Source organism: Rhododendron vialii, chromosome 6a (genome assembly GCF_030253575.1).
Source record: "Rhododendron vialii isolate Sample 1 chromosome 6a, ASM3025357v1".
Taxonomy (NCBI): domain Eukaryota; kingdom Viridiplantae; phylum Streptophyta; class Magnoliopsida; order Ericales; family Ericaceae; genus Rhododendron; species Rhododendron vialii.
The window spans coordinates 151457-173568 of record NC_080562.1 but is presented as its reverse complement, the minus strand read 5'-3'; the positions used below and the strand labels follow the sequence as shown (position 1 = coordinate 173568).

The 22112-nt window shown below is 40.0% G+C and overlaps 2 protein-coding genes across 6 annotated transcripts; one reads left to right on the top strand and one right to left on the bottom strand.

Moving 5' to 3' along the window:
• Positions 1-502: 502 nt before the first annotated feature.
• Positions 503-21409, top strand: LOC131330759 (tetratricopeptide repeat protein SKI3). Of its 5 annotated transcripts, XM_058364462.1 has the most exons (23): positions 503-560; positions 1129-1201; positions 1340-1435; positions 1650-1862; positions 1955-2077; positions 2174-2257; positions 2358-2408; positions 4101-4193; positions 4983-5123; positions 5253-5333; positions 6332-6579; positions 6665-6836; positions 7176-7357; positions 7439-7496; positions 7933-7998; positions 8136-8348; positions 8494-8545; positions 10210-10583; positions 10678-10772; positions 12683-12922; positions 13276-13919; positions 14335-14538; positions 20743-21409. In XM_058364462.1, the coding sequence occupies exons 2-23, from the start codon at positions 1196-1198 to the stop codon at positions 20922-20924; spliced, it is 3618 nt and encodes a 1205-aa protein (XP_058220445.1). In that variant the 5' UTR covers positions 503-560; positions 1129-1195; the 3' UTR covers positions 20925-21409. The 5 variants fall into 5 exon arrangements, with proteins under 5 accessions (XP_058220445.1, XP_058220448.1, XP_058220446.1 ...); XM_058364465.1 differs by lacking the exon at positions 503-560 and having other exon boundaries at positions 708-1201; positions 20822-21409; XM_058364463.1 differs by lacking the exon at positions 503-560 and having other exon boundaries at positions 709-1201; positions 10228-10583.
• On the bottom strand, positions 17509-20379 carry LOC131330760 (uncharacterized). Its single transcript, XM_058364467.1, has 2 exons — positions 18115-20379; positions 17509-17881 (listed from the first exon to the last, which is right to left on the bottom strand). The coding sequence occupies exons 1-2, from the start codon at positions 19310-19312 to the stop codon at positions 17673-17675; spliced, it is 1407 nt and encodes a 468-aa protein (XP_058220450.1). The 5' UTR covers positions 19313-20379; the 3' UTR covers positions 17509-17672.
• Positions 21410-22112: the final 703 nt, after the last annotated feature.

Below are 22112 nucleotides of genomic sequence, written 5' to 3'. Positions count from 1 at the left end.
ACCCTATTTATGTCTCCAATTATTATTCAACTTCTCTAATTATTACTTTTATCTCTCTTTACTTGTTACCGTTTTCTCCAATCATTATCTTATTTTTCTCTTCACCCATTACTAAAACTAAAATACCTAAAACTAGCAAACGAATCAGGCCACCAGTAAACACCCTGGTCAACCAATAAGCACACCCATAGGCCATTTGCTTGCACTATGAAAATTAGCGCGGAGGATTTACTACTCACTAGCTTGGTTGATAGTAGAACGTTTGTCTTCTTAATTAAGATTGATGCTTGAATTTGAGTATTCCCGTGGCCAAATGAACTTTATCATCTTCAGCTCCCTTCCTACCCATTTTTAAATTTCACTACAATGTATAATCTCGCACGTACGGTTGCATCTATGGTGTCATGAGGGACATTTTTGACATTTCAAGTATACTTAATATTTAATTAGGAAAATAGTGAAATCAAACTTTCATTGGTGGGATCTTGGAGTTGAGTATTTAATTGCGTGGTACTAGCTCCGCTTTCCTATTGCCAATGCTTTCCCTCCCTCCCAATACGGGCTTCCGATCCCCTGTCCGAAAATGCCTGTCCCCCTTCTCTGTCCCACCCTTAAAACAATGACATGTGTCCTCCCTAGCAAAATTCAAAAGATCACACCACACCCAATCCCTCCCTTTGTCTTATTCCCTTTTCCGTTGCCCCACCACGAACCATCGCCGACAAAAGCTCGCCACGGACCATTGCCGACAATAGCTCACAGACCACCTTAGAAAAAACATCAAGGTTAGGGTTTAGAAAGTTCTCTGTTCAATTTGCCATATTGATCGCTCGGTTTTCATAGTAGCTGCCGAATATAAGAAAACGAGATAGACTCCATGTCTCAATGATTCTCCCTGATTCAAGTTGAACCTAACATCCGGTCTTCCTCCTCTCCGGCCACAAACTATTGCTGTTGTCGGCGATGGTCCGTGGTGGTGCAAAGGAAAAGATGAGAAGACAAAGGGAGGGATTGGGTGTGATGTGATCTTTTGGATTTTGCTACGGAGGACACGTGTCATTGTTTTAAGGGTGGGATAGAGAAGGGAGACAGGCATATTCGGACAGGGGATCCGAAGCCCCCAATACGCGCTACAACTGAACAGAGCCCGAGCTTCTAGGGTTTCTCCTGTCTGGGAATTTGAATTCGGAGGAACATGATGGTTCTCACTTGAATCTCTCTCTCTCTCTCTCTCTCTCTCTCTCTCTCTCTCTAGTTTTCTTGATTCCTTTTACACTTGAGTACAATTTCTGATGATACGACTGCCTAAATGTGTGCCAATTTCTTTCCGTTCATTTAGGAAGAAGGAGAAGATGGAGGAGCTACTGCTGCCGTAAGGCAGTTGCAAGAATCTATAGTGTCCAACCCTGACGACCCCGGCCCCCATTTTAACCTCGTATGGCAATTATACTCTCATCCTCCATTCTCTATTGTAAATTATATGTACATACGTATATTCCTATAAACGCTGCGTGCAACCATTTGAAAGCTTCAAGCTTTGGACTACTGCTGTAAGTTCTCATTCCCATATGGCGTTCTCGTGAAAATAAAAGAAGATGAGAAAGGAGTGAGTTCTTTAATTTTTTTCCTTACTCAGAATTTGGATGTAGGGAGTTTTATTGTGGGAGAATGTGAAAGAATCAAAAGAAACCAGAGAAAAAGCAGCAGAGCATTTTCTGATTTCGGCCAAGTTGAACCCTCATAATGGCACTGCGTTTAGATATTTGGGTCATTACTACAGTAGAGTATCCATGGACCACCAGAGAGCTCTCAAGTGTTACCAGAGAGCTGTCACCCTCACTCCCGATGACACAGAATCTGGGGTTAGTTTCAATTCTTCACATGTTTTCTTAGCGAAAAATCTAATATTTGCTTCTACTAGTCCTATCATGTGCGCATTATTTGATATGTGCAGGAAGCATTGTGTGATTTGTTGGATGAAGGAGGAAAGGAGAGCCTTGAGGTTTCTGTCTGCCGGGAAGCTTCTGACAAGTCGCCAAGGGCCTTTTGGGCTTTCAGAAGATTGGGATACCTTCAGGTCTCTTTTATCGTCATCATCATTGGTTTCATTCATTTTTTCCCCATGGAGTGCTGGTTCTCTTTGTTATTTTCGGTCAAGGTTTGTTTCATGCAGATCCATCGAAAGAAATGGTCTGAAGCAGTACCCAGTCTTCAGCATGCTATTCGAGGCTATCCTGCCTGTGCTGATTTGTGGGAAGTCTGTAATTTGTGGAGCTCCTTCCTTTATTTCTCTTTGTGCTTTTTGTACTGAAAAATGATTAGCTGTGGTTTTCCTAAGTGTTATGATGTGATTGCAGGCTTTGGGTCGAGCCTACCAGCGGTTAGGAATGTTTACCGCAGCTATCAAGGTAATTGTTATTTGTTTATTTTGATTGTTTCCAGATTCTTCCTTTTTCTTGACTGTGTTCAATTCAAAAGAACCTCCTTCAAGGAATGAAAGAGAAGAACGGTTCATTCTTGGTTCATATGTATTTAAAGTGTGCGCACTTTATGTGCGGTAGGAAGTTCGAAGTTCAAAATAGTTTTATGCTTTTTTGGAAGTAAATTGAAACCTGTTGAATTGGTAAAATATTTCTGTATACTGCATAATGCTTACTGAAAAGCTGGAACTCAGCTGCTTTGGTGAGTCGCTTTCATGTTATTAGTGAAGGAAAATCTGCCAATATATTTGCATCAAGATAGAAATGACATTACATGGATACATTTACATGTTAAGTCGTCTGAAATTAATGCAACCCGTTTAATTTAGTATAATGTAAGTGAGTTCCCGATTATGTGGGTGTATATTTACTTTCAACTTATTCAAGAAGTAAATACATTTTTTTGCCGATTCTTTGAAACTTCCATTTCCTTCTGCATTCCATGCTTAATAGGTTGCCTTGTTTCAACTGGGTGCATAAGTCTCACTAAGCAGGGGCAGTGCTACCTGGTGAGGGGGGGGGTTAGTGGCGTCTCAAAACTGTTAACCAAAAAAAAAAAAAAAAAATGCACAGAAACTTGTTAAATATAAAAATATGAGAAACTTGCTCAAAGAGCACTTTGGCAGAGTTGGCTATTGCGTGTGCCATGTCCTGGACCTCATTCACGGGAGTTCGATTCCCCCAGGCGGCAATTTTCTTTTCCTCTTTGGGAAACTATCAGCGCTCTCTCCCTCCCTCATTGTAAATTTTTGCATAACTCACAAGGTATTTTTCACTAATTGGAGAGGCACGTGATCCATTTCAACATTAAATTTCCTCCCCAAGTTTAGTACGATTTTTATTGCATCTTTCTTTATGGATGTTGGTGTGTGTACATATAAAATAAATTCACGAATATGTCAATTTTCATATTCGTATGAATAAATTACGGAATACACCTTTTTTTACACTTAGAGTGAAAGAGAAATTCCCCATTGCCTCTGGCACTCCTAAAACTTGTCAATTTAGTTATTTTTTGAGGTGTTTGTCAAGGGAGAAAGCAGAAAGTAGCTACTGTTGGAGCTAATTTTATTTGGTGACGGTGCTCACATAGAGGGGTTGGGGTAGGTGTCACCCGCACTTTCGAACACATAATTTTTTCCTTCGACTAATGTGGTTCAATTAGGTATTTACGAGGATGCAAAAAAAAAAAACCCTAATACTTTGTACATATAATGTTAAAATTGCAATTTAGAAAATGGTTGGTTCGGATTGAGAAAAATTAGTATCATAATGTATTCCATTTGAATACCAGAGTTGGAGTAAACTTGTATTCACAAAAAAGATCCACGACAAAATCTAATTTTATGACTTTCTACTGAATTTTCTTCCTCATATTTTTTCACACAACATGTAACTAGGTCTCCATTGAACGGTGCCACCCCCGTGGCCAAATCCTGGATCCGCCACTGTCATTAAGTATGTAGAAAATAAACTTCTTGCACTCTATTTTCTACTATTTTTGGCCCTTAACTGGTTCTGCATCGCTGCCTTGTCTTCGATTCTGATATTCATATAAAGTTTCGAACGACGTTTGGTTCTGTTTACTTACTTGTGTAACTTCTCTTAGTATTCGAACAGTCATATGCGCGTGCAACTGAATTGGACAGCTCAAGACTCTTTGCCTTGGTTGAAAGTGGAAATATTAATCTGATGCTTGGTTCCTTTAGAAAGGTATGGTGATTTTTCTTTATATTTGTCTGAAGTGTTAACAAACATTCTACGTATTCTATGCGACCCATAGACGCATATCAAAATGTATTTAGATTTAGCTAGATCAAGCCAACCAGCAAATTTTTAATAACTTAGCATTTCCATCATTTTTTGTTTTGATTTATACAGGCATGAGGTGGTTTATTACATTGACTTTTTGTAGACCATAGTTCTGTACCGTCTTTGTTGAGGAAATATGAATAAGCATTCAATGGGAAATTCGCATCCCTTTTTGATGATCTCTTGAGGATTTATTGTTAAGGTTCCTTATGGGTATTATTGCATTTTGGTTTCTTGTGAATTTTCTCCCACCTCTTCTCACATACTATGTTTTTCTATTTCAAAGATTCTTCATCTCTCGTATAATAAAAAAGCCACTGTTTCACTTGAATGAATCGTTAAGAAGTTGTACATCCCTTTGTCGTTACATGGTTTTTTATCAAATCATGGGGATCTAGCTGGCTAGCCCAAAGTGAAAATTTTCATTACAGTTAAGACGGGAAAGTGACAGGTATCAGACTGGGATTGTAGGGGTGGTAGCCACCCCCCGAGTCTGTGTGAGCCACCTATTGAGTTTACTCCAACAAGTGGGAACGGCTTGTCATGCTTTAGCACAGTTTTTTTTAACTTATTATAAAGTACTCTTCATGGCGATTCTACGAATTTTTGAAATCCCCATTCTTGTTTTATTACTGTTATCTCTGTGAAACATGATGAATGTATTGTCACTGGTTATCTTTGTTTGTCAAGGGAGTTGAGCAATTTCAACAAGCTTTACTGATCTCGCCTCAAAATGTATCTGCACAATATGGCCTTGCTTCTGCACTGCTTGGTTTGTCCAACGAATGTATAAACTCAGGTGCATTTAAATGGGGAGCTTCACTCTTAGAGGTTAGCGAGCTTGGAACTTTAGAAAATCATACCTTCTGATAGGAAGTAAGTCATAGCAAATATACTAGCCCTCATAATGTCTGAAGACGAGCTTTTTTTTTTGGAATGTAATTTTGTATGATATTGTAGGAGGCATCTAATGTTGCAAGAGCAGGTACCTGCTTAGCTGGAAATATTTATTGTATCTGGAAGTTGCACGGAGATATCCAGGTATTACCATTTAAAGGGTTATGCACTTGGCTTTTAGCAGTTTGCCCTCCATACCATTTAGGGGGAAGATGGTCCTATGACCTCTATTGTTTTATGTGCTACCTTCCTCAACCTAAGCAGCTGTTCCTTTATGAGTGTAGGGCCTTCCATTCCTTCAGCATTCATAAGCTGAAATATATTTGTTTCTTACCTGTGAGGGTCCTTGCCATTAAGACTTGGTCTATTCTTGGGGGAAACCCTTATGATTTTATGATCGTCTTGCATTTCAGAAATGAACACCTAAGTGACCTAACCATGATGCGTTTGGACCTTGGACTATGGTGTGACTTCTAAGTCCTGTTAATGTTCTTTATGAAAAGTTTACGTTGCCCTTATATGTTCTCCACCTTTTCTGATTCTCATCTCTTACCACCATCACAGCTCACCATCTCTCTCTCTCTCTCTTAAAACAAAATTTCCTCCCCTTTTCTCTCTCTCTCTCAAAACAAATGTTCTTTATCTTTCTCTGTCTCCAAAACTAGACCCATCCTTTCTCTTCCACCTGCGCATTTGTTTTTATCTTTCTCCGTGTGAAACTGTTGTTATTTTGTTGTTATGAGTAAGAGATTATGTAGAAACCAAGGGAAGAACGCAACCTGTACAAACAAAAAACATTCCTCTTAGTGTCACAAAGATCATATCAAAATAGTGCGAGGGAGGGCATCAGGGTTCTAAAATCTGAATAGATGACCTACCCTTGGACTGCAAAGACCATAAAACCACTGTGAATGTTGTGACTTGTGAGCACCCGGTTATATAGCTTGTGCAACCTTTATCAATAACATACTCCTTCGACTTTGCACATTAGTTCATTCTTCATACCACATGTGGTTAAATATTCATTCTTGAACCAGAAGGGGAGTTCTGAGTTTATGAGGCAAACATGAAAGGGGTATAGTCTGCTTATCTTTTCCTCAATAATCAACGATTTAATAACAGTTGCATTCCCTTAATTTTAGCTTGCGTATGCAAATTGTTTACCATGGACTGAGGAAGGCCAGAGCTTTGAAAATGATCACGAAGCTATGAGAACTTCCATCCTTTCCTGGAGAACAACCTGTCAATCAGCTGCAGTTTATGCCTGTAGTTCCTACCAGCGCGCTTTGCACTTGGCGCCGTGGCAAGCAAATATCTATACTGATATTGCTATTGCTTCAGATCTCATTTGTTCTTTCAATGAGTGTACTAAACAGGACCATAATGTGTGGTAAGACCCTGGTTTTATTACGTGTATGTTGAATGTTCTTACATGACAACCATATGCGGTCTTAATTTTTCATCTTGTTTACCAGGCAGCTAGCGGAGAAGATGTCCTTGGGGGGCTTGTTGCTTGAGGGTGACAACTATGAGTTCTGGGTGGTGTTGGGATGCTTATGTGGTGGTAGTGCTTTGAGACAACATGCTTTTATACGGGGCTTGCAGATAGATGTATCTCTAGCTATTGCATGGGCATACCTTGGAAAGGTAGTGGCTACAATTGCATCAGTCCGAGGATTTCTGTTTGTGTGTGATGAGCATCTTAATTTTTAATCTTTTTATTCTTTATAAGGAATCTTTTGTACTACTTCTGAAGTTGACATTTAGTACTTGTTAAATTTGGTAAGACAGTGCCTATTCTTATTAGCAAACTTCTTTAATAGAATTGAGATTGGATAAGGTCCCAGACATAACTTGTTTGGTCAGAACTGTGAATGGTTGAATATTCACGGTTTTTGAGAACCATAAGTTTCCTAAGCCATGATTTTGTCAAATTCACATCATATGTGTTGTTCCTTTGATGATAATTTTGGATGTCCTGAACAGCTTGGCATGCTTGGTAAATTGTCCTGCCAATCTTGCAGCAGGTATCTAAACGTTTTGCTTTTCCAGCTCTATAGAGAAAAGGATGACACGCGATTGGCCATGCAAGCGTTTGATCGTGCTAGAAGCATAGATCCTTCGCTTGCACTACCATGGGCAGGCATGTCAGCTGATATTTATGCTAGGTAATTACTTATCTTCGTGAAGTTCAGGATTTATTTTATTGCCATTGCCACCAAATAATGTAGGGCTGTTGCTTTTCTCAGGGAGATGACCCCAGATGAGGCATATGAGAGCTGTTTACGAGCTGTGCAGATACTACCGGTAAGGATTCTGTTTTGCAGTACCATGCTTATGTGAATGCTTAATAGTTGAGGAAGTTTTGAACCTTGAATATATATGGCATTTCCTATCAAATCCCTTTATGGTTCAGTATGAATGAGATAAGATTTGATGTTTTTATTGCAATCTTTGCCATTGAGATTAATGACCTTTTCCTTTTGAGTTCAAGCAGTGTTCTAAAACAAAGAATTAATCGGCGATTAATCGCTGGCGGGGCCTATCTGATTAGGTCCGACTAACGAGTAATCGCCGATTACTGATTAATATGCACCGATTAATCGCTCGAAGGTGGCTGACTGCTCGACTAGCGCCTAGCGACTTTTAGAACATTGAGTTCAAGTTTCTGCTTATGGCCTTGGGCTATATTGGTTCTTCTCATTATTTCTGAAGTTCAGCTTACATCTCAAATATCCTGCAGCTTGCGGAGTTTCAAATTGGTCTAGCAAAGCTTGCAAAACTTTCAGGTCGCCTTTCATCTTCACAGGTATGGCCATACTGTAGTGACTAAGTTTGAATCTTGAGTATTTGCCACTCCTAAAACTGCACTATTCACATTCCGCGTGAAGAGAGTTGCCTGCATACTGCAGAATTATCCTAAGATTCCATCTATTGGTGTCTCAGGTATTTGGAGCTATCCAGCAGGCCGTGCAACGGGCACCCTACTATTCTGAGTCCCACAATATGAAAGGGCTGGTTTGTGAGGCACGGTTGGATTATCAAACTGCTTCTGCCTCTTTCAGACTAGCACGTTGTGCAGACAGTTCTTTTGCGGGCAAAGTTTCAAAATCCCATATTGGAGATGTATCAATTAATTTAGCAAGATCACTTTTTCAGGTAAACATATCCAATGTTTAGTTCACCCCCTTCCTCCATGTCGAGGATTAACGATGAACATCTTAAAACATCATCTTGTTGCACACCGTTTTCGATCTCAAAATTGTTTGTTGACTCTCAATCACACTTATGCTATTGGTTGCAGGCTGGTAATGCTCTTCATGCTGTACAGGAGTGTGAAGAATTAAACAAAGAAGGTGTGACTATGCACTTCCTTGCACCTTCATTTGCAGTTGCACTTATAGCTGAGTGCACAACTAGGAAGGAAAAAGGAGTGAAAGTTTCTATATTGTCAGAAATCCCTTCAAGTTCTTTCCTTTTTCTTGTTATGATAATCAATTATATTATGAGAAAAAAGGATGTTACAATAGAGGTCATAATCTGCCCCATAGGGCTTAATCACTTGAGAGAGACGAAACAAAGCTTAGTCTAAAAGGTAAAATTCTCCTAGGGCTTGAAACAAAGCTTAGCCAAGGCCAAAGGGTAAGAGCAGAAATAATCACGCCAAATCAATCAAAATAAAAATCAAGCCCCATCATAGAGGCCGCACTGGAAAGATAAAGCACCTCCAATTACATCTGCCTTTGACTTCTCCTAGAGCATGTGGCATATAGTGGCAATCCAATACAAACTAACCAAAATGTGAATCGAAAACCAAAAGATTGGTCAAACTTCAGATGACCAAACCAGCTGGTGCAAGGGTTAACCAAGAGATTGGTAGGTGGGCAAAAACCACCAGATTTGCATGTATTGCATCTTTGCAAGGTCCTTTGATCAGAACTGCAAAGTCAAAAAAGGGGGTTTCAAATGCCCGCCAAAATGCAGCACTCACTTCGAGGCTCAAATAAGAAGTGTACGTTGAGGTAAACTTTTCGCCCAAGAACAGACGGGCATAGTGGTCAATCAACATCATAGCATGTGAGAAATCTACCCTAAGCTTCTTGGCTAAATTTTCGGTAGTTTATCATATCCAGTTGGTGCCCCTCTGCGGCACAACTAGACCTGTGAATGTAAAAGACAAACCACTACTACAGCAGTTTAGGAATATCAAAACCCCTTAAGAGCGTAGACCACTGCGCAAAGAAAAACAACCAAAGTGAACATGTGGCGGTATGTAGATTGTGCAACTGGCCTTAGAAGGTACTTCTATTGCGCTCAACCTAGATCATCTTCAGAGGCACAAGGTGCCAACTACAAGCCTTTCGCCTATGCCTCCTACCCTACCTCCCCTCCAACTGGCCATGACCCCTGCCACATCTTCATGTTGGACTCAAGCCATCCAAACATGCAGAAAATCAGGTCTCCTTAGTTGGGGCCGATGCAATAAGAGATAGGGAACTGATTCTGCACCATTTTGGCACTTGAAGAAGGCAATCTTTGCAGGTGGCCCTACCGACTATATGCCTCTCCAAGGAAAAATCCCAATGTGTCCCTCTTAACTTCATGTAAAAGAAGAAACGTTGGGCTTGCCGTTATTCTTAGCTCCCAAGGTAATGATGTCTTCTTCCATCCCTGCCATTGGCATAAAGAAAAGCTAGAAAGCAGAGAGGGCACTCTTTAGGTCTCAATCATCATTTGACAGGACTTTTCGGAGTAACTTCCTTAGCTTGGACAGTAGAGATGGCACTCTTGAGGTCAATAAACCAAAAACTTAATTTTAGTGTCCGTGCTAATATAGATCACCATCGCTTACTGAATCTTTCTTCCGTTTTTTGTTATCAAAAAGCAAACAGCAAATTAATAGGCTACAGGAAGAGCTCTAGCCAGAGGCTCCTCACCACATCAACTTATTTGTGTACCGATATTGTGTAATTTGCATATTTTCCAATTCTAACAAATTTTACCCTGGCATTAATTCTAGGTCTGCTTGATTTGGAAGGTTTGCACATATATGCTCTTTCTTTATGGAAACTTGGAAAGAATGACCTGGTTCTTTCCATAACGAAAGATCTTGCTGCACATGCTTTGTCCATGAAACAGCCATCCAAGGATGCCTCTGTTATTTTGATCTGTAGATTGCTGTACTACATCTCAGGACTGGAATCAGCAGCTACTAGCATTTTAAAAATGCCCAAAGAATTATTTCAAAGTTCGAAAATTAGTTTTGTAGTATCTGCCTTCCATGCACTAGATCAATGTAATCTGCTGGAGTCAGTGGTTTCAAGCAGTCGCCGCTATGTTGTATCTAATGAAGAGATAACCAGAATGCACTTCTTGATAGCACTTGGTAAACTTGTAAGTTTCTTTTCCAATAGTTGCAATTTAAGCATTAACTGTGTTGGTAGTATCTTCTCAATTCCCGGAATGCCAAATGCTTGTTGTTTTCTAGGTCAAACAGGGATCTATGGGGTGCCTCGGAATTGAAAGTGGACTAAAACATCTTCGAAAAGTTCTTCACATGTACCCTAGCAGTGATTTAATAAGGTATGTATATCTTGATGGAAGAATAGGTTATGTTGACGTTTGTTTTCTAATGGAGCATATCTATGCAGCCAATAACACCTTTATAGAGCTCTTGATTCTATGCGGGTCTGGATACTCTAGTTTGAGAATTAAAGTATCATCCGTTGTAGGCTTGTAGCCTAACCTTTTTCCCAGTCATTACCTGAGTGCTGCTGTGTTCCAGGAACCTGATCATTTGAGGACCTTACTTTCTAGCCAGTTAAGACGATGAGGTGACTTAAGAAGCCAACCTCATCCACTGGGTTGGCAAGGCCAGCTTGTTCATTGTTACTCAATTTTCTGAGGAGTAATAGAATTCCAGCCAAGGATCACGCTTCTAGTTTTTTTGGCTTTTTTTTTTGGGAGTAATCTAACAACCACGTATTGGGCAGTGGATAGTCTTGACTTATGTGTAAAATGTGTATGGGAATGATGCGAAATAAAGAAAAACATGTGGAAGTGTATTGGTTATGTGAAACGTAGTGATTCATACTCAAGTTGTTCTGTCTGTATCCCCAATTTATCCTCTGCCCATAGACCTGCTGTTTTTTTATTCAAAAAATGACCCTTATTTCCTTTTAGTCATGGATCACACTTTTGGTTTAATGAAACTGTTGAAAGAGTGAAACTTTGACAGATATTTTGGCCTTTTACCTTGTGAGCTCTTCAAAATTCCAAGGTTGTAATATATATGGAGCATTGCTTGTCAAAATATAATAGATAGGGCTGTAAATGAACCGAGCAGCTCGAGCTTGGCTCGGCTTGTTAAGGCTCGGCTCGTCGAGCTCGAGTTTTCGGCTCATTTAACGACCTTGGCTCGTTCGACAAAAGCTCGGTTCATTAAGGGTGGCTCGGCTCGATTAAAGAAGCTCGTTTAGTAAATGACTCAGCCCGACTCGAGGGCTCGGCGCGTTAAGGCTCGAGCCGAGCTTGAGCTCGAATTTTTGGCTCATTTAGTAAATGAGCCAAGCTCGAGCTCAACAAAGCTCGGCTCGGCTCGTTTACAACCCTATTTAATAGACTAAACAGAATAAGAATAGTTTAATACTTTAATTGAACATCTAGAGGAGTTAATAGAAGTGCTATCCAATTCTCTCTCTCTCTCTCTCTCTGGGATGTAGCATGTGGGGCTGCAGATGAAGATCTTTTCACGAATTATCTGGGCTTGTCTTGTCTCATTAATAGGCTCTTCAAAGCCTGTTGCAATACTTAACAAGTCAAGCTTGGCCCAATATGGTGCTTGTTTTATAAAGGAGTGAAGTCTGAGTCCAACCTTATGCGCCTGTTTATTATTTTCAAGAAAGTTATGCATGATAGAGCCATTCTAAAGATATCTAAATAACGACTTCATCCAAGCATACGTTTGTCATCTTTAGACTTTACAGTCTGTCTTTATCGAATAGTTTTATCAGAGATCCCGAGTTATACCATTGTGTCTCAACTCATGGATGCAAGAATATTACCTTGCTGGGCTGTTCATAATTGCTTCTGCTAAAAACTTTAAAACTCTTTACCGAGTGAGCTTTTGAGCCGTGCTGCACAAAGAATTCTTGGCTTGGCCTGAGTTCATGCACCCTCCAAATTAACTGTGTCAAGCTTGATTAATGATCAGTCTAATGATGAGCTCTGTTTGTGCTAATATCAACATGCCACCCTTCATAACTCCAAATTCTTCTAACAAGATTCAGATAGAAATGCATAATTCGAAACTGGAATTTGTTTTAACTGCTGAAACTGTTCAACTCACAATCATCCATTTATTAGTTCTTAATTGACATGCTTCATGTTTTCTCATAATTCTTGTGCTTGGTATTTTTTCGTAATTGTTGATATACTTTATCAACCAATACATTCTCATTTCAATGACCGCCCTCTGACTTTGATGTTAACAGGAATCTGCTTGGTTATCTCCAACTCTCTTGTAAGGAATGGAAAGATCCCCACATTGCAAGCAGATGCTTCATAATAGGTCCTTCGAGGGGCCTGGATGAAAAGGGTTTAAAATCTGCATATGATATCCTTGGTGCCGGTGCGGTTGCTTGTTATGCTTCTCAAAACTACAAGAAATTTGCTGTTCCAACCTGTAAATGCCAGTTCATGCATGAAACAAGAGCCATCCGGCAACTTCAGATGTACTATAGTTTTATTTCATTAAGCAACCTCTTCATCTTTCTATTCCTTTCTCAAAAGAATCACCATATGGTTATATCTCAATATTCAGGAAATAGGGGACTTCTTCAAAATAGATTCTTGTTATTCACATGTGAAAGTATCCTTTTTCAAACTCTTTGCATGTGTAATTTGATTAGCAAATCCCTCTGTTTGCAAGTTTTTATAACTTTTGTTTCTTTTAAGAAGGTTGATTGCTGGTTATTTCCAATTTCTGGTACTTCAGTTTTCTTTGAGAAATTCCATCTTCAAATTTCTTCCCCTGGGATATTTTGATTATCATTGTATCCTAAGATGAGTTGGTTATTAATTACAGGCAGTTACATCAAGAACCGTGGAACCATAATGCTCTATACTTGCTTATACTAAATTATCTACAGAAGGCTTGTGAGGAGAGGTTTCCACAACATTTGTGTGATATACTTGGGCGGCTAATTAAGGTGGCTCTTTCAGATCAATTACGCTCAAAGAAAGATATGTCTTCTCAATATCAAACGTTCCAACTTCTACTTTGCTCCTCTGAGATAAGTTTGCAAGGTGGAAACCACATTGGCTGTATCAACCACGCGAAAAGTGCCTCTGGATTTTTGCTTCCCAACCATTATCTCTTTTTCGCACACTTGCAATTATGCCGTGCCTATGCTGCAGAAGACAATTTATCAAACTTACATGAAGAGTACACAAGATGTTTGGAGCTCAAAACTGATTGTCCAATCGGTTGGATATGCCTGAAGTTAATTAAATCTCAATATGAACTACAGGCTGATTCAAATCTATTGGAGATGTGCTTTGAGAGTTGCTCAAAAGAGATCAAGAATTCAGAAAATATGTGGATGGCTATATTTAGTTTGGTGCAGGGCCTGATTGCTGTATGGACCAATGATTTCATTTGCGCAGAAGAGTTACTTGCACAAGCCTGTTCGTTAGGTGGTGCTGAGAGCTGCCTCTTTCTCTGTCATGGTACTTTCTAGCATTTTTTTGGTAAATAGTTGTGGAATAATATCTTGTCTGTCATGTCATGATTGAGCTGTGTGTGTTGTCTGGCGGGGTGGGATTGCGTTCTCAACAAACACTAGCCCATGGACAGTTCTGGTCCTTGTGGAGCTCGATCTCTCTGGTATTGCTTGGAGAGTCTTTTATCTACATATTCATTATTCCAGGGGCTAATGCAAGGGTTTTGGATGTTCTCTGTGTGTGTGTGTGTGTGTGTGTGTGTGTTAAAAGTGTTGTGGTTCAAAGATGTTTGTATGGTTTAAAAACTGTCATTGGAAACATCAATGTATCGGGATTCTAAGAAATCTGCTGTCCTTTGCCTGAGTTTTGGATTTAAGCTTTTCCTCTCTGTTCACTTGTTAATTGTCTTTGATGGGTTCAGGTGCCATCTGTATTGAGCTTGCCAGACAGCTTTTTGATTCCCAGTTCATATCCCTTGCTGTTAGAAGTCTCAAGAAAGCTAAAGAGGCATCCGTGATATCCTTGCCCATTGTCTCACTTCTATTGGGTCAAGCAGAAGCTAGCATTGGCTCGACGGTGAAATGGGAGAAAAACCTTCGTCTTGAATGGTTTTCTTGGCCACCAGGTTTGGTTTCATTTGATCACTGTGTTACATATATGTCAATATAATGCAATCATTTTTGTTTCATTAGTTGTGATTGAGGATCTATGGAGGAAATATATGAACTATTGTAGAATTATTAATGGGTGGTTGTTCAATTTTAGGGTAATCGTAATAGGGAGAAAAACCATTAGGGTTAATTTCATTCAACGTAAAATATATATGTACAAGCTGTATAATAATTACACTACGGTCCTAGATACTTAAACTAATTACATGATAAGACACATAATTGCACTAGATACAAATAGATCCATCATCTAACACTCCCCCTCAAGTTGGTGCGAAGATATCAATCAAGCCCAACTTGAACACAATAGGATGAAAACTCTTGCTACCCAGCCCTTTTGTGAATATATCAGCTAACTGATCTCCAGATCTCACAAACGGCATACATATCAAACCCTCATTCAACTTTTCCTTGATAAAGTGTCGATCAATCTCTATGTGCTTTGTTCTGTTATGTTGAACGGGATTATGAGCAATGTTAATGGCAGCTTTATTGTCGCAGTAGAGTTTCATTGGAACACTGTAAGCAAATCCCAAATCAAGTAACAAAGTTTGGAGCCACAAGAGCTCGCAAACATCATGAGCCATAGCTCTATATTCAGCTTCTGCGCTAGACCTAGCGACTACCGATTGCTTTTTACTTCGCGAGGTAATCAGATTACCCCTAAGGAAAGTGCAATAGCCAGAAGTAGAGCGCCTATCATCCACAGAACCAGCCCAGTCAGCATCAGTGAATGCCTCCAATCGCAAATGGCCATGATTAGAGAATAGAATTCCTTTTCCTGGAGTTGATTTCAGATATCTCAAAATACGATAAACTGCATCTAGATGTGATGTACGAGGATCATGCATAAACTGACTAACAACACCTACTGCATAAGTAATATCTGGTCGAGTGTGGGCCAAATATATTAGTCGACCCACAAGTCGCTGATACCTTTCCTTATCAATACGCTCCCCCACATCTCCACTAAGATGATTCGCCTCAATAGGAGAATCTGCAGGTCTACAGCCCAACATATCTGTTTCTTCCAAAAAATCATGTATATACTTGCGTTGGGAAATAAAAATACCTCTATCAAACCTCGCTACTTCCATTCCAAGAAAGTATCTCAATGATCCCAAGTCCTTAATCTCGAACTCTTGAGCTAGACGAGACTTAAGGTTATGAATCTCACTCACATCATTGCTTGTCATTATTATGTCATCAACATAAACAATAAGGACAACAATCTTACCATTACTTCGCCGGATGAACATCGTATGATCTGCATGGCTTTGCTTGTAACCAAAACTTAACATAGCCTTAGAAAACCTGCCAAACCAAGCTCTAGGTGATTGTTTCAGCCCATAAAGTGTCTTCTTCAATCTACACACCTTTCCTTCACTTGCAGGAGAAGAGAAACCTGGTGGAATATTCATATAAACTTCCTCCTCTAAATCACCATGGAGGAATGCATTTTTCACATCAAACTGTTGAAGAGGCCAATTCAAGTGGGCAGCACACGAGAGGAGAGCTCGCACAGAATTCATCTTCGCTACCGGAGCAAACGTCTCCTCATAGTCAATACCATAAGTTTGAGTAAAACCTCTGGCAACCAGCCTTGTCTTGTATCTCTCAACTGTACCATCAGCCTTTTGTTTAATAGTGAACACCCACTTGCAGCCCACTGGTTTCTTCCCTCTTGGAAGTGACACAAGATCCCAGGTGCCATTCTTTTTCAAAGCTATCATCTCTTCTACCATAGCTTCTTTCCACGTAGGTATCTTGAATGCATCTTGCCAATTCCGTGGAATAGATATAGAAGAAAGAGAAGAGACAAAGGCATGGTACGAAGGAGACAAACGGTCATAAGAAACAAACTATGAGATAGGATGTTGAGTACAAGATCTAACACCTTTTCGAATAGCAATAGGAACATTGTCAGGATCCATAGGAGGAGGTTCAATAAGAGAAGAATCATTACCAGAAGAGTCAGCTGAGGAATCTGGAACTGGAGTGGGTGATTGTGATTGACAAGGTGATAACGTACGTGAAGACTTTCCATTTTTCCGTCTAGCATACCTCTGTAAGCCAGCTCCCTGCAGTCGTCGTCGTGCAGGTAATTGTTCCTCAATGTCACCACCAATATCATGTATTTCCCTTTCAACAGATACTGGTTCCTCTCCAGTGTTTTCCTTTTCCCCATCACTATGATCATAGAAAAATTTCTCCCCCTCACTATGATTATAAAAGGTAAACATCTTTTCCTCCTGCTGATACTCCCTCTGAAGAGATGGTTTGGAGGGAGAATAAAAAACCTCTGTTTTTCAAAAGGTAACATCCATAGAGACAAACATCTTTCTCGAATAAGGATCGTAACACTTATAGCCTTTTTGGGTAGGAGAGTACCCAACAAAAAAACACTTATGGGCTTTATGTCCTAGCTTGCCCCCAGAAGGTTTTGGGGCATGAACAAAACACACATAACCAAACACCCTAGGTGGAAGAGTCGTAACTCGACAACTGCTTGGTAAGCACTCAATGGGTGTTTTAAAATTAAGGACACTGGATGACATACGGTTGATAAGATATGTGGCAGTTAAAATAGCTTCTCCCCATAAGTATTTGGGAACATTCATAGTGAACAAAAGGGATCGAGCCACCTCAGCAAGATGACGATTTTTACGCTCAGCGACTCCATTTTGTTGTGGAGTGTCAACGCAAGTCGTCTGAAAAATAATACCATTATCATCTAGATATGTCCGAAAAATCTCATCAATATACTCAGTTCCATTATCACTCCGAAGGATTTTAATATTTGTATCAAACTGAGTGCACACCATCTTATGAAAAGATTTGAAACAGGAAAATACTTTATTTTTTGAATGGGGTAAATACACCCATGTGGCACGAGAATAACAATCAATAAAAGTAACAAACCATTGATAGCCCTTTAAAGAAGTAACAGGAGAAGGATCCCAAACATCAGAGTGGATAATCATAAATGGAGAATCACTTCGTTTATTAATAGGTGCATAAAAAGAGCGTTTATGTTTCCCAAACTCACAGGCTTCACAAAAAAACTGATCCCTAGGACAATGTTTAACTAAATAGGAAAGAGTTTCTCTAATATCCCAAACGAGGGATGATCCAATCTACGGTGCCACCGATGTAACAAAGAAAGAGTGGAACTCATATCTGCCCGTAGAGCTTGTCCACATGATAAAGACGGCTGAGATGGATGAGGTCCATGCTCCAGATAATATATACCACCATGTGCTTTACCACTGCCAATCACCTTCCCCGTTTCCAGTTCTTGAAAGATACAGTGAGTAGGAAAAAATGTCACGGAACAGTTTGCAGAATGGGTAAAACTACTAACTGAAAGAAGGTTAGTGGCAAAGTTTGGAATGTGGAGGACTGAAGAAAGAGAGAGGGAGAATAGCGAACGGAACCTTTCCCTGAAATAGTAGAGAACGACCCATCGGCAATTCGAACATTATCCTTACCAGAATAAGTAGAATAGGAATCAAAAACAGAGGAACAACCTGTCATATGATCTGAAGCACCAGAATCGATAATCCAAGGAATACTGGAGGAGGCAGTAAATGCACTAGCTGGAATACCTGAATGAGCAAAATAGGATGCAGTAGGAGCTGCTGTGGAAGTAGGAGCTATAATAGAAGAAGAATCAGCTCGAGCCATAAGACGCCTGAGAGCTTGCATCTCCCCCTGAGAGAAACTGCCAACAGATTCAGAAGGTGACTGAACTCCTGTACTTAATCCAGAATCAGACAAAGTAGTAAACTCTGAAACATGTGCCTGAGCCTGAGAACGCCCGGGACCACGACTTCGACCTCCACGTCCACTGCCTCGCCCACGAGAAGGACGACCATGTAACTTCCAACAGAAATCCTTGGTATGTCCAGTGTTGTGGCAATAATCACACTGGAGTGACATACGATCTATGGTCCCACTAGTAGTACCATACTGAGACTTTCCACTGCCAGACCCAAACTGTCCCTGCGGAATAGCAACCAATGCAGAACGATCAGAAGAGGGAGCTTGTAACATAGCACCCCTTCTGCTCTCCTCCTGTTGAACAATGGCATAGGCCTCTCCTAAAGATAGAAACGGAACACGACCCAACACTTGCACTCTAATTGGATCATACTCCACATCAAGACCAGCAAGAAAGTCATACACACGTTCTTTCTCTATTCTTTTTAACCAAGCACCAGCATCAACGGAACAGACTGCCTGAAACCCCTGATAATAATCAAATTCTTGCCAAGCCCCACTGAGATCAGCAAAGTAAACAGTAACAGATCGATTGTGTTGATCCATAGTATGAAGTCTCTTTCGCAACTCAAAACACTGAGCATCATTGCCCTGCTGAGAATAAGTCTGTTTGGCAATAGTCCAAATTTGATATGGAGTGTTAAGAAGCAAGAAAGGACTACGAATATCAGCCTTCATAGAATTAAACAACCGGGTCATGGCTAAAGATCGACGAGACTTAAACGTCTTGAGTTCAACATCAGTAGTAGGCTCAGTAACAGAGCCTTCAATGAACTCAGACATCCCTTTAGCTTCAATAGCTAATGTAAAAGTACGAGACCAAAGTAAATAATTTGTGCCATCCAGTTTGATGGGACAAATATCCAATGAAGAGTTATCCAGAGTCCCTACACGACTCAATTCATCCTTGCCACTAGCGGAAGCCTGTTTTTTTTCTTCTGACATCTTAAAAGCAGAACAATAATGCCAAATAAACAGTAAACAATGTTCCCAGCAACTTTAGAACTCCAAAAATAATAAATAAAGGTTCCAAAAGCCCTAGAATCTCAAAAAAAATCAACTGAATACTTTCGAATTTGACTGAAACAATGTTGAAACTTCGTTAGAGAAGAAAAAATAGATCCGATCGGCGAGAAAAAAAGACGGCGACAGCATCAGATCTGATCGAAGTGCACTATTCACACGAGTACTGTTCACGACACTGTTCACGCGACTGTTCACAAACACTGTTCACGCGCAACAAGAAGAACGTCGTAGGTTGCCCAGGTTCTATCGCTCTGATACCATGTTAAAGCATCCAACTCCAAATCAATTGGCAAAGAGTGGAGAGGTTGCCCAAACTCATATACTAGTTTTGGAGGAGATATTTAACCGATGTGGGACAAATCCCAATACTCCCCCGCACGTGCGACCCCTGACTCGCACGTGGAGAGGCCAACAAAGGATTCGGAACACACGAATCACAATGAAATAAAGTGCAACTATGGCACAAACAAAGGGGAAAAGCCTCTGAAACTCTAGCTCTGATATCATATTCAATTTTAGGGTAATCGTAATAGGGAGAAAACCCATTAGGGTTAATTTCATTCAACGTAAAATATATATGTACAAGTTGTATAATAATTATACTACGGTCCTAGATACTTAAACTAATTACATGATAAGACACATAATTGCACTAGATACAAATAGATCCATCATCTAACAGTGGTTCTATCCTTGCAATGGAAACAATCATGATCCATGAATATTTAGCTGATAGATCAGGCCACCACCAACAATTTACTTGGCGAGAAACTCATGACCCATGTGACTTTCAAAGCCATAAGCAATATAATCGCTTACTTTTTGGAAATCCACCACAAGCAATATAACCACTGCCGATTAAAAAAAAAAAGCAATATAAAAAAGCATATGTCGTAGGTTTGGTGCTCTTCCTGCACCTTTTTCATTTTTAAGTATGTGATCCATTGTATTACTCATAATGCGTCTGGATGGTTAGAATAAGTGTTCCCAGTATAGTTTTTTGCCAAAGTTTGTTGACAGGTTGGGATGTATAATGTCAATGTAATCTTCCTGTTGTTCGGCCTGGTGTTGCAATGTAAATCAGTTAATTTTTGATCGGCTGCATTGTAAATCAGTTTACCGACTGTTTTCTGGCAAATTCAAGTGTAAACGAGCAGTGGCGGCTATGTTACATAGGCATACATGCTTGCTGCTTAAATTGCATCCAATGGAACTGGGCAGAAAAAGCTTGCTGGCATGGAGCCATAGCCTATATGTAATGCTGTGTGAATGCCCTGAGGGATAGAGTTCGTTCTTGTCTATATTGTGGTTGGTTAACTTGTTATCTGATGTCAATTATGTTCTTATAGAGAGGAGGCCTGCAGAACTGTTTTTTCAAATGCATTTGCTTTCAAGAGAGTCTAAAGATGGTTCTGGCTCTTCATCTAGTGTGGAGTTCTGTCAAGACCCTCGGAGCTGGATTCTTCGGGCCATACATTTGAACCCTTCTTGTTTGAGATATTGGAAAGCGTTGCAGAAGTTAACGGAATGACTTCAACACTTTCCCAATGTAAAATTTGGTCCACCAGTTATGGATTCATTGAAAAGTTTGGTTGAACAATCGACTTCGAATTTCTCAGGTGCCAATAGGCATCTTGTGTGCTGATGACAACTACCAAAGCGGCACAGAAAAAGGAGAAGCTTACCAGGAAATTTTTTTTTAGGTATAATGAAGGCATTGGTCTGCAGCGGCACTTGGCAAGGATGCCATTGTAACGTGCAATTGACCTAAATGAAGGTTATTCAGTTGGCCTCTGGTGATGTGTACAAGTTGTTTTTCTAATTGTTACAACTAGAGAGAGAGAGAGAGAACTGGGTGTTCCATATTGTTTGCTCGAGATGTGAAGCTATTATTTCTTTATCTGGCGTTTTTCTTTTCAGTTTCTTTGGGGCGTTGTCATGTTCCATGTGTTATTAGAGGTTGTGTTAACCAATGATCCAGTGCTATTCAGTTTAATTCAGACCGGTCTTTCACAACTAGGCACCTGTATTTTTTGCTTGTATTTTTTAGTCGATTTGCTTGTTTTGCCCCCCCTCCATTAGTTTGAGTGTTGATTGATGTCAAGCAGATGAAGGTAATTTGCCTAGTATACTGATGAATGTGGGGTTTTTTTTCAGCTTAGATTATGGGAAAGTGTTTTTTTTTAATTTTTTTTTTTCCAGATAAGTGGGTAATGCAAGGAGTTCTTGTAGACTGATCCTGTGACCTTGACAAGTCTCAAATTGCATTCCTGCAATGTGTCGCTCGATTATGGTAAAGGCTGAATCTTTGAAAGGGATTTCAAAAGAATCAAACTGGAGTTTCCATATTATCAGCTCTTTTTTTTTTTCTTTTTTTCGCTCAATGAGTTGCACTAAACAAGGTGGTACAGATTTTGGGGAAAAAGAAGACTGACTCGAGCTTGATTGATGAGTGGTATCTTCTTGTTGGTTGCTGTATTGCTGTGGTAGATGCTACTCCACAATAGTAAGAGTAATAAAACGTGGTTCGTGAAAAAAGAAGGCATAAATAATAATCCTCCATGTAAAATGTCTAAAACCTCATCGATAACCTCATCCACTTGTTTCCTTTTCAGGGGTTGCCAAAAGCCGTAACCCTGTTTGTGTTGAGTGGATGAGTGGACTCGAGTAGAGATAGAGAGCGTATACTAAACTACGCGGCCGCAGGTTGACCCGTTTT

Bases quoted from the DNA above. Each gene is read 5' to 3' on its own strand.
- LOC131330760 (XM_058364467.1), bottom strand. From the start codon at position 19,312: ATGTCAGAAGAAAAAAAACAGGCTTCCGCTAGTGGCAAGGATGAATTG. The intron at 17,882-18,114 runs GTTGTTCCTCTG...GTATCTTTCAAG, and splicing joins TGCTTCAGATCATATGACAG to AACTGGAAACGGGGAAGGTG.
- LOC131330759 (XM_058364462.1), top strand. The intron at 2,409-4,100 runs GTAATTGTTATT...GTATTCGAACAG, and splicing joins TGTTTACCGCAGCTATCAAG to TCATATGCGCGTGCAACTGA. The intron at 13,920-14,334 runs GTACTTTCTAGC...TGATGGGTTCAG, and splicing joins CTGCCTCTTTCTCTGTCATG to GTGCCATCTGTATTGAGCTT.